This window comes from Calypte anna, chromosome 26 (assembly GCF_003957555.1).
Source record: "Calypte anna isolate BGI_N300 chromosome 26, bCalAnn1_v1.p, whole genome shotgun sequence".
NCBI classification, from domain to species: domain Eukaryota; kingdom Metazoa; phylum Chordata; class Aves; order Apodiformes; family Trochilidae; genus Calypte; species Calypte anna.
In genome coordinates, this window is record NC_044271.1 from 1860177 (window position 1) to 1872206 (window position 12030).

At 52.4% G+C, this 12030-nt stretch overlaps 1 protein-coding gene across 1 annotated transcript; it reads left to right on the top strand.

The window, feature by feature from the left end:
* Positions 1–576: 576 nt before the first annotated feature.
* INKA2 (inka box actin regulator 2) lies at positions 577–11553 on the top strand. Its single transcript, XM_030465519.1, has 2 exons — positions 577–658; positions 9802–11553. Exons 1-2 carry the CDS (start codon positions 623–625, stop codon positions 10786–10788), a joined length of 1023 nt encoding a protein of 340 aa, XP_030321379.1. The 5' UTR covers positions 577–622; the 3' UTR covers positions 10789–11553.
* The last annotated feature ends 477 nt before the right edge of the window (positions 11554–12030 follow it).

Sequence of the window (12030 nt, forward strand, 5' to 3'; positions counted from 1 at the left end):
CGTGGTGCTGCCCCTCAGCCTTTGGAAAAAAACCAAAAAAACCTGCTGTTTGGAAAAGAAATCCCTGCTAAGGATTTTCCACACCTGCTCCTTGCAGCGCTCTGAACACGGAGCTGCCCCCGGCAAAGGGACCGCGTGGGAAGTTCAGCGTTGGTGGCACGGCCACCCCCCCGGAGCCCTGTCACCATCCCAGAACCCTGTCTGTCACCATCCCAGAACCCTGTCTGTCACCATCCCGGACCCCTGTCACCCCCCCCGGACCACTGTCACCTCCCCCGAGATGTCGGGGCGCAGTTTGCCCCAGAGGGATGCTCAGCGCCCCAGCCCGCGGTCAGACCCCCCGGGAAGCCCAGCAGCGCTGTGCATTCTGTCGCGATTAAGGCCCTGTCGGATAAGCGGTGTTTGCGCGGGGTGCGGAGCCTGTCGCCTTTACTCCAGGACCCCGGAGGGGGCTCAGCACCCCCCCCTCTCGCAGCCTCCGCTCCAGCCCCGCCGCCCGGGCCGGGCTCTGCCCCGCTGCTCGCAGCCACCGCCCCCCGGTGCCGCCCCCCGGGACCCCCCCGCCCTCCCCGCCCCGCGCCGCGGGCGGAGCGCGCATGGAGGGGCCGAGCCGAGCCGGGCCATGGACCAGCACCTGCGGCGGCTGCGACAGGAACTGGTAAGGGGGCGGCGGGCGGGGGGCCCGAGCATCCCCCCAGCCGGGACTCGGTGTGCGGGGGGCGGCCCCGGAGGGGAAGGGGGGGTGGGGGGAGCGGCGGGGCGAGGGAGCGGGAGCGGCTGCGGGACGGCGGCAGGGGCAGGGGCAGGGTCGGTCCCGCTGCCTCCAGCCCCGGCCCGGGGGGTCCCTCGGGTTCAGCCCCCCCAGAGCAGTCCGGGCCGTGCCCCCCCCCGCCCCCTCGTCTGCGGGAGAGAAACGGGGGCACGGGGGGCTCCGGTGGCGGGCAGAGCCTCTGGGGAGGAGATGCCAGCAAAGAGCAGAAATCAAAGCAGCTTTTACAGAAATCTCCGATAAGCAGAAGTTTACGGGAATAAAAACGATGCAAAGGGAGCGTGCGCTTTGCCTCCTCCCGTACCCCCTGAAAATACTTCTTGAATAGGGAACCCTTTGTCATAAATCACCACTGTTTTCTCCCTCCTCCCGCTCAGATTATAACCTCACTCTCTGAACTTGCTTGGGCTTGTCCGAGAGCCCCAAGGTGCTGTTGGTTCTGGGGCTTGCTGGGGGTGGATGGGCAGGAAGAGCCGAGAGCTTCCCAAATTGGGTGCAGCGCTCGGGAGGGCTGGCAGGGGAACCGCGCGGTGTTCCGATAAATAGATAAGGAGAACAAAAGGGGAAGGCAAGGCAGAGCAGAAACGGGGGGAATGAAGTTTCTGAATGCACGAAAGCTTCCCGGTTTAGGACTCGAGAGGAGGTTGGTTGCAAGCTGGAATTTGTGCGGGCTGGAGCTGTAGAGCAGGGGCTCACAGGGAGCAGCGCTGTCCCGGCTGCATTACAGGGAATGTTCCGCGTGTAAGCAACACGGTTTGTGTCAGCAGGGACAGTGACAGGGACAGGGACAGACCCAGTGTGCCCAGGGCAGGAGCAGGGACTCGCTGCTGGACGGGTCCCAGGGGTCCCGGGCTTGTGCAGTGGCTCTTGGCTGGGGATAAAGTGTCAGCAGAGATTTAACCTGCTCGCCCTACCAGTGTTTCCCCAGCAAACAGGGAACAAACCAAAACAAAGGGAAAGGAGAGTCCCTGGTGTTCTGGGTGTGATGAATGAAAGGCAAAGTGTGAACCAGGACACGTACAGTATAACCTGAGAGGTCTGTAAAGTCTGAGTTGGAAGGTGGGATGGGTAAAGAGTAACTTTGAAAGGAGTGTGCCTAGGATAAGGTTCCTGAATTTGTGTTTTGTCTTCTAAACAAATCCATTTCACTATCTGAGCACTATTTTGCACAGAAGCTGAAACACTGCACCTCTACTTGTGAGCCTGCAACATGCCCATCCTGTAGCACACAACGTAACTTCTGGAGAATCTCAGTGTATTCAAAAGGAAAACCAAAAAACACTTAAAATGATGAAGCTATGGGTTTGCTCATACTCTTTTAAATTGTAAAACTGCAACAACGTTTACTATGTTAATAAAACAAGAACTTAGCCTGGCAAAGCTTTATGTACGTGCTTGGCTTACAACAACAGGAAGGGGCAGTTGGCACCTTCAGTGGGACTGCTGGAAACTCAACTGAAAGCTCCCTGGATCCTCACAGGTTTCATTTTCACAGGTCACATTCGTTCTCCCTCCCACCCCCAAATTTGTGTTACTTAAACTTAAAAACTTACTTGGAAAGCAAATCCTTGGGGGCTCAGAGCACAGTCCTGGAGCTGCTGTGAGTACAGGACAGCCCGTGGGTGACAGCTGGAGAAACCCTCTGCTCCAGCACCCTGTGGGGAACAATTCCTTTCCTCAGCAACTTCTAAATGCAGATTGTGTTTAGAGAAGGCAAGAGGTAGCAATTAAAGCAACCATAAATGATATCCTGAGCAATAACAGGTTTTAAACGTCAATACTATCAAGCCAACCTGGAATTAAAAGAGATTAATGGTTCTTTAAAGACCCCCGAGCTGGGTGACAGACAGCTGGAACCATCTGCACTGAGTGGTGAGTGGGAACTCAACCTCCTGACCCTGCTGCTTGGCCACTTTCTTCATTGCTGGGCAGGTCGTGGTTCCAAACATTAAATGCACCAGAACCAAGAATTGTGCAGGAGGAATGTGGGGAGGACTTGGGCAGCTGGAGTCAGGGAACAGCCCCTCCTGCAGCTGAGCAGGATCCAGTCCCAGGGCTGTGGCTGCATGGGGTGTGTGTACAGAGCAGCTCTGGGGGTGGGATTGAGGGATGGATGGGGCGAGGATGGATGGATGGAGGGATGGATGGGGCAGATGCAGAGTCATGCAGGGGTGTTCTGCACAAACTCCCAGTTGCAGGAAGCAGGTTTGCTGGGGCTGGCTGGTGCCACACGGGCACCTCAGAAGCTGTTCAATTATCAAAAGTTTAGTTTGTGTCAGTGTAAACTGCTACAGCTTTTGGCTAGTTTTGAGGAGGGGATTTTCTCAGAAAAGAGCAGATGTTGGAACAGCTCCCAGTTCCCAAGGAAAGGTTATCTTCAACTGCAACTCAATCCCCCACCAGTGTGAGATTTGAGGAATTCCAGCTCTAATTTTTCTTCCTCCTGCTTTGTGCATTAAAAAGAAAAAGGAAAAAAAATATCTGTACATATGTAAATAAATAATTCTGTGCTTGGTTTGTGCTGGGAGTGTGCCATTTCAGCCATTTCAGCAGGCAGCCCATGCACTGAGCTCACCCCGTGCTGTGCCAGGGCAGCCAGAGAGGAGTGTGGGTCCGGGTGTGCTCACACCAGTGTTCACATTCCCTCTCTGCCAGCTCTGCCTCTCTCCCAAGGATGAATCTGACCCCTTTCCAGTCAATGGAGAGATCTATTCCAATCGCATGCTTTCCATTGTAAGCTGATAGTTTCTGGCATGTGTGGTGTCCCTTTGATTGGAATTCATTCAGAAGCTTCCACATGCAAATGGTTCCCGGGCAGGGGAGCCTCAGCTGACACAGCCATTCATCCCTGGGCAGGATGGGACTCAGTGCAGTGGCTGGAGTCCTCCCCTCAGAGCTGACACCAGCCTGGGGAGCTGTTCTGGACAAGCTGTGCCTTGGTTTCTGTCTGCAGAAAATACAGAATTCCCTCGCTCGCCTCCTCCAGAAAGCCCCGAGGTCTCTGGACTCAGTGGGGTTTGAGGAAAAGGCAGTGCTGGGTTGTAGGGCTGGGGTGGGGATGGGTTGTGCTGCTCCACACCTGTCCTTCAAGTGGCAGTTGTGAAATGTGCCCCAGAGCCTCTGAAGCTGCTGTTAATCCCCATCCTAAAGTCCTCCCGACTTCATCGTCTGGATTCAGAGTCTGCAAACATCATTCTGAGGCACAGAAATATGATGTCTGCTTTCCGAGCTGCAGAATGTTATCCCAGCTGAAAGATGAGATTTAACAAGAATTGTCTTGCTCGGGGATTAGCAGAGAGGAATTCTGTTTCCATGCCTCATGCTGCAGATGGCATTGGCTCCAGAAACCTTCTGACACGGGGATTGTTTGCATGGGAACATCAACATAAGGACCATGGCACTGGGCTCCCAAGGCTCTTCTACAGAAAGAATAAATCTCTTATTATCTAGCTGGCAGCCAGGTATTTCTGGGTTTCCCGTTGCTTTTTTTCTAGAAAGAAAAGCTTTAAATGTACTTTAAAACAAACCCCACCACTCTGACTGCAACTGTTGAATGTTCATCATAAATGTATCTCATTATCAAGTCTGACAGAGCCTGTCTCCCTTCCCACATTAATGTATGTCCTGGTAGACAATGTTTCTTGCTATGAATATCTTGTAGGAATAGAACATTTGGTCTGAGTGAAAAATACAGCCAATTATTTTTACTCTTTGTCTCACACTGGGTCCTATTTCCAGTAACTGTGTCATGCTCAGAGAGGAGTCTGCTGTGTTTTGCTGCTATTTCTGCAGGGGAAGCTCTTGTGATTTGCAGCAGAATGAGGCAAAACACAGACCTGAAGGGCTCACATCACCCCTCACAACTCCAACAGGTGGGAACATGCAGCTGCATTGCTGTCTCTGCTGACAAAATGGTCCCTGCAAGGGTGGCTCTTCCCATCCTGCTGGAGATGGCACGAGGAGGTTGGGTGGTGATTGCAGAGGCTTGTTCTGGAGTGCTGCCTTCAGGGAAAGTGCAGGGGAGTAATTTGACAGCAAATGTTCTGTCCCATGTAACTGGAGGAGAGAAAAAAACCAGTCACAGAATTTGTCTGCTTGTTTCTTTCCAGAGAAGACTCCTGAAGATGGGAGTGGATTTTGTGGTTTGGTTTTTTTTTTGACTCCCAGCTGCAGTGAAGTTAAAGATCAGAAGCAGACCACTGGGCTGAGAGCTGACACTTCTATCATCATCCTCACTGGGCAGTCTGGGTGTTGTTGAGGCTTATGGTCTGTCTCATCCCTGGGCTGTGAGGCAAAGTCTGAAGGCTGCAGTTCCTTTCAGTCCATTTATCTCCTGCTTGTAGAGACTTATTTTCTAATCTGCCTTTAATTGTAGCAAGTGGGAAGCACAGCACAGTGTCATGGCAATGGAGAGGAAGGCAATTGAGTAAGGAAGAGTCAAGTGAGGGATGCAAACCCTGTCCTTCATGGTGAACAATTGTTTAAGGTCTATTTAAAGTAGTGGGGAAAAAAATCATAGTAAAGTTTCAGCATCCTTCCTCTTCCGGATAAGTTGTGAGCTCATTGTTAACATCCTCATTTATGCCTAAAATACTCTGGAAAGAGTGGAAAGAGGTGGGAAAAGAAATTTGAAATTCTTGCAAAAAAAAAAAAAAAAAATGGAAGGACCAAAAGGTCTCAGGCCCTGGGCATCCATCAAGGGAAGGAAAGGTGCAAAGCTGGAAAGCAGCAACCTGTGAGTGCTGGGGAGTTGCAGCCTGGTTGAAGATGAATCTGGTGAGTGACCCAAAGGGAAGCACAGAAACAATATCATCAGCTCAGCAGTTCTAAAATAATTTTGGTCCCTATTATGTCATCCTCTTTAAATACCAATTGTTTGTTGCTGGTTCTGTTGCCTGTCAGCACTGCTCAGAGCTGCCATTTGCCCGCTGCTCTTTCCTGTCCTCTCAGCAATAACTTCCTCTCTTTGCCTTTCTTCTACCTAAGAGCTGGACATCTGTCTTCCTCCTCCTTTCCACAAAACATGCTCAGAGCTCTTCTGTTCTCCTCCCTGTGCTCAGCTGGGAGCTGGGTTTCCCTTTTCTCCCATAATGTGCCAAGGCTGCTGCAGTCCTGGGCAGGCCAGCTGTGCGGGCAGCTGGGGATGGAATTCTGAGAACTCAGTCCCTGTCGGTGCTAAGAGGAAAATGTTATGCCCAAAGTGGCCGAAAGAAGTTACTTATTTACCTGGGAAGTGACAAGTGAAATCTCCCTTATCTGAAGTCTCAGAGATTTGGGTTTGGATTTGATAAAGTGCCAGGAACTGGTGGGGATGTCCCTCGGGGGCTGTGCAAAGCAGCTGTGGTTGTAGCTCTGGGGAGAAGGGTTTTTGAGGCATGGCTTACACACTGAGTGATCCTTTGCTGCTCAGAATGAGACTGTCAGTGTGAAAAACCTCTGTATTTCCACTCTGCCAGGCTTGCAAGGAGTGCACTGTTTGGGGGGTTTTCCCTCCCTCCATGCTGAATATTCCTTGAGGATAACTGGAAAGTGCTTGAAGAGCTTTTGAGCCTCACACTTCAGTTTTCAGTGTGCAGGGTGACTTGTTGTTAAATTCAGCTGTGCCTGGAGAAGCTGCCTCCCTGGTACCTTCTCAGGGGGATTGGTTTGGGGGTGATTCCTCCCTGGGAACATTTCCCACCAGAGTGAACCCCAAGCACTGCAGTGGAACATGGACCTCAGGGCTCTGCTCAGCCCTGTGCCTGCTCCTCTGGCTATAAAAACATCCCTGGTGGCTTCTGCAGAATTAGACCAGAACTCTGCAAGTTTTCAGGAATAAAAATGAAGTGAAGTTGGAGGCATCTGATTCTTGACTGTTTTATAGAGATGAATTTGAACATCTGCAAGTTGTTGTAGTTCTAATTTGGGCTTTCTTGGAAGCCAAGGTGCCTGACAGCCACTTGCATTGAAGCACAGATTATCTCAAATCAGACACCCAGAGTCCCTTGGGTGCTGAGGCATTTGTGCAGGTACCAGAAGGGAGGATGCTGCTGGACAGGGTCTGTGCTGGACCCCAAGGTTTGCAGAACCTGCTCTTTCCCTCTGCTCCTCTCTGCAGGGCTGATTCAACACCAGGCTTGGGCTCAGAGCTCCCCAGCATGCACAGAGCATCTCCTGATGCCCCCTGCTCACCACTTACATAATGTCACTTGCATAACCCCAGCAAGTGCCATCAGGGTCTCTCTCTCTCTCTCTCTCTCCTTGTCAGATTAAGGCTCTCTGGGATTTTGTGTCACATTCACGCTCTGTTTGACATTGCACTTGAGTTCATCACAAATTCCAGTTCCTTCTACACGAAGCCTGTGACCAGCAGGGCCCCAGGGTTGTCCCTTCAGCCCTGAGTTCCCACCTTGCAGTCAGAGCATCTGCTTGGCCTCCAGCCCCAGCTGCTGGATGATTTGCAGGAACATTTTTCCCTCTCACAGCCCGGGGACCCCAGTCCTGAGCCCTTCCTGGGGGGGTGGGTGCTCTGCTCTGGAGATGATTCCTTTTCTGGAGAGTCTCCGAGAAGCCAGTCTGAACTTGGGAGCACTGAGATCTTCTTGGCAAAGAGGTAGCTGTGAGACACTGGGCAAGAAACAACTTCTTTTTTTTCCCTCCAGAGTCTTCTCTCCAGGGTGAGTGCTCCTAATTACCACAGGGCAATTACTGGTGGATGAAATCCAAGGCCCTGCAGGCTGTTGGGTCACCAGTGTGACTTCACTTTGGGCTGGGTTTCACTCCCTCCTCAGTTCTGTAAAAGCCTGAACTGATGCCATGAAGAGCAAAAGGCAAAGCAGGGGGGGTTGTTTGCTGGGTTTTTGGCTTGCACAACCCAGAAGTTTTGCAGTGTTTGCAAGCACAGTTCAAAGCCTCAGGCTCTGTAGAAGCCTCTTGCTGATGGGGGGATTCACATTGCCAGGAAGACACCGAGTCCAGAACCAGGAGGGCAGGATTTGTCCCAGCCCAGAGCAGTGCTGAAGCTTGGCAGAGGACTCACATCCCTCAAGCTCCCAATTTCCCCCCCATTTTCCAGGGGGGCAGCTCAGCCCCTGGCACAGGCAGTGCTGGGCACTGGGGAAGCAGCATCCAACCCCAGAGCAGAATTTCCAGAGGTGAAAATATCTCCACTCCTGCAGTGCTTGGCTCCCCAGGCTGGTGCTGGCACCAGGTTTGGTAGAACCAGGAGGAAAAGAGCTGGAGCCTGAGCTTTTGGGTCTTCCCTCCTCGGGGGGAAGGCTGGATCCAGCCCTGAGCAGTGCAATAAATCTGAATGCTCCCCAGAGCCTTGCTGGCTGAGACAAACACCCTGTGACCATCCCACCCAGCACAGGGACTTTAACTGCATCCCCGAGGTGCAGAGCTGAGCCAGGCAGCCCCATCCTCAGGGCAGGACCCTCCTCATTCCCACACGCTGTGCCAGCCTGGGGATTTGGTGGGAAGTGGCCAATGAGGGGCCAGGCTGGCTCCAAATCCAGCTTTTTGCAAAGCCCCAGATAAAGCAGGCTTCCAGTAATAAGGCGAGAAAGGTTTGGAGGAGAAGCATTACAGCAAATCTGGAGAGGTAAGGTGATAGCTCTGTCTGAGGCTCGGGGAGCATATGGCTCTTGTAAGGGAAACCCAAGGGCTGGGGCAGGCTGGAAGTGGGGCATTATTTGATTGTCTGCAGGAGAGGAGATTTAGCTGCTGATGGTAAAAAACGAGATAGCTGGAGACACTTGGTAACATAATCAGGGAGCTCCACACAGATTTTCTGTATCTGGGTATCTCTGCTGCTCATTCCGGGTGTTAAATGAGTTTCTTAGAAGCAGAGCTCTGAAAAATTACTGTAATCTGCTGGATCTGGGATTCCAAATCCAATCGTGACCAGAAACTGTTGAGGAGCTTCCCACTGACAGATTTTTACAGAGAAACCAGTTTTCTGATGACTGCACTTTGCACAGAAATGGAAACAGAGCAAGGAATGGCACCAGCTTAGAATGAGGATGTAAATAAGTAACTCTTGATAATGTAAAGCTGAATGTAAGATGCATCTGTCCTTTTTTTGCCCTAAGCTTGAGATCTACTGCTGTGGAAAAACTGAGAAGCCTTTTAAACTGTTTATGGCAGCACAGGCTGAAGCTTTTCCTAGACAGTGATAATCTCTGCAAACCACCTCCCCTCCATGTCCTCACCTCCAGCCCTGCCATCCCCTCCTCCCTGCAGAGAAAAAAAAAAAAAGTGGCAGCTGTTGGAAAGTCCTGGATAGCCCATTGGTTTGGGAATATGATCCAGACCCAGAGAGAAAGCAACAGAGTGAAAGGGAAGAGGAGGGAATTTAGAGGCTCTGGAAAATAACTTGTCTGTTTTCAAGCCCAGGATGGAAAGCTGAATCCTCATAGCAAGGTTGGGGAATGAAGCAGAACTGCTATGAAAAGCTTTAGTTTGGGTATCAAAGAGATTGCCAGCTTAACGTGAGTCATTTTAGAGTTAGTTTGCTGCTTTGTACAAAATTTCAAGTTCGTTGAAACGTCTTTGATTGTCTTCTGGTAAGAGGTGCCTGTCATGGAGGTTTAGCACATCATGTACTAACCATGGAATTCTTACTGGAGTTTCATTTACTGCAGCTCTTTAGGTAAAGCAGCAAGGCTCTCTATGGAAGGCACTTCTGTTGTTATTCCAGCTTCTGATTTCAGTTGGAGACAGGGCACAAAAGCAGAGGAATATCCTAAACTGGGGGCAGCCAAAACCATCCGTAGCTTTGCACCTTGGGTTTCTGCCCAGCAAGTAATGGAATTTTTCTTCTCAGGTCATAAAAAAAAAAAATCCACTCCTTCTGTCAGCCCCTCTAATTCCAAGAGGGAAACTCCTGGGCAGTCCAGGAAATGTCCAGCTGCTGTTCCATGACATGGATGTGGTAGGGGCAGGATGGATCTAGAAGGCAGGAGGAGGGGATGCTCAGCCCAGCTCCTGCCCTTGGCTCTTTGCTCTCTCCTGATGCCACTGACTCCATCTCTGCTTCCTTCCCTCTGCAGCTCTCCATGAAGGAGGTGGGAGACGGGCTGCACCAGCAGATGAACTGCATGATGGGTGCTCTGCAGGAGCTGAAACTCCTCCAGGTCCAGACAGCTTTGGAGCAGTTGGACATCTCCGGGAGCCGGAGCACCATGCCTGGCACAGAGCAGCATCGGTGCTGCCAGAGCCACGGGGATGTGCCCAGAGCCCAGCAGGACCAGCAGCCACAGGGCAAGGTGGTGACGGAGGAGAGCAGCCCCAAAGCCCTGGTGTGTGCTGTGCCTCGGGGGGTGGCTGTGTCCTGTCCCACTGCACTTCCAGAGGGCAGAAGCCTGGGAGATGCCTCCTCCAGGAACCTCTGCGGGGAGCACGTTTCTGACCCCAAAGCAGCTTCCTCTGTGCTGAGCAGGGGGGAGCCCGTCCAGCCAAGGACATTTGAGCCCAGGAGCCAGGACATGGCTAGGGGGTGGGCAGGATGCCAGGAGTGCCCTGGGTGTGAAGATGGCCACGACTGGACATCATCCCTGATGTCCCAGAGCAGGAATCGGCAGCCCCTGGTCCTGGGGGATAACATCTTTGCAGACTTGGTTGGGAACTGGTTGGATCTGCCAGAGCTGGATAAAAAGGGGGAGAAGACTGAGGCATCCCTGTCTGTCAGCAGATCCCAGGAGCTCTGCAGGAAGTTTTCTCTCACAGCCAACATCTTCAAGAAGTTCCTGAGGAGCGTTCGGCCAGACCGGGACAGACTCCTGAAGGAGAAGCCCTGCTGGCTCCCACCCGAAGACAAAGAGCCCACGATCTCCAAGAGACCAAAAAAGATGAACAAACCCAAGGGGACATTTTACTTCCCGCTTCACGGGAACATCCAGAGCCATCACAGCAAAGCAGAGAGGTGCCCCAAGGCAGAAAGCAACAGTGAGAAACCCAGAACTGGCACCAAGAAAGTCCACGACACCATAGACTACACCCAGCCTGGGTTTGACATCAACACAGCTGTCTGGGTCTGAGTTTGTTGGGGTCCTCTGCTCTGCTGAGCATTTGTTTCACACCAGGGAGGAGCTGGAGGCCACACACAACATTTCAGGAGAGCCCTGAGCTCCCAACACGGACTGAGAGGAGAGAGGAGTCCCCTGGAAAACCTGTGGTCACCTGCAAGTGGTGTTTTCCAGAGAACTACAGAGATTTTGGGGGGGAAAACTTGCAAAAATAATCAGAATCTTTAGGAGCTTTAGGGCGAGTGGTGCCACAGATGGGCAGGTCCTGGAGCCTGCAGGTCCCTTCCAGCATCTCCAGTTCCAACAGCCCAAAATTCACTGTGTGCATGTGTGTGTGTATGAGTGTGCAAATGATATATATATATATATAGTTTTTAAAAAAAAACAAACCACAAAACCAATCTATTCCTGCTTGTGTGCACTGAAAACTGGGTTATAAACCAGCAACTCTAGTGTTGTACCTGAAGCACTTGTTACTTAAACTGAAGTTCTAAGACTTGAACAATCCCCCTGGGGGTGCTGCCCCCAGCACTGCAGCCCTTGCCCTGCTCCCAGCACCTCTCCTGCCCCTCCCAGTCAAACCAGTAAGACACAAAGCTCCTTCCATGGGAGTTTGAGACCCTGAAGCTCTGGGGGGGGGGATTCTGCCTCTCTCCCCATTCCCTTTTCCCAGGGCTCACACCAGACACAAGTTTGGTGTTGTGCTGAGGTACAAGGTTGGAAGAGGTGACTGTTGTTGTTGTTGTTTCCTGTTGCTGAGCTGTACAAACCCCCTGACAGAACCGAGTTCTTCAGAGTTACCAATAAAGTGGCCTCAGCCTCCAGCCTGCCTTGGGGTGTCCGTGCCTGGGGGATGAGCCTCTGTCCCCTGCTTTTCCAACCTGGAACCCTCTGGGTTTGCCCCAGGGGGGGTCACAGCTGGGGGATATCACAGCTGGGGAGGGGAGTTGTGTTGCTCTGGGAGAGTTTTCATGCAGGAGAAGTCACAAATCCCACAGGAATGGGGTCACAGAGGGTCCTGTGGGGGTCTCAGAGCTGCTCTGGATGCTGAGCCCCCTGCGGGCTCCATCCTGCCCAGGGAGAGGGGGGAACTGGTGCTGAGGGAGGGTCCTGGAGACCCCTGCCCATGGACAGGGCTGTGTCACCCCAGGGTCCTGCAGGTCCCCTCACTGCTGGATGTGACCCCCGGGTGCTGAGCCGAGGGGAAGGGGGGGGGGGACCCTGCTCAGCACCGCCAGAGCTGGGTTCTGTGTC

Excerpts from the sequence above, each read along its gene's own strand:
- INKA2 (XM_030465519.1), top strand. The coding sequence starts at position 623 with ATGGACCAGCACCTGCGGCGGCTGCGACAGGAACTG. Across the intron at positions 659-9,801 it reads GGCGGCTGCGACAGGAACTG|CTCTCCATGAAGGAGGTGGG; the intron begins GTAAGGGGGCGG and ends TTCCCTCTGCAG.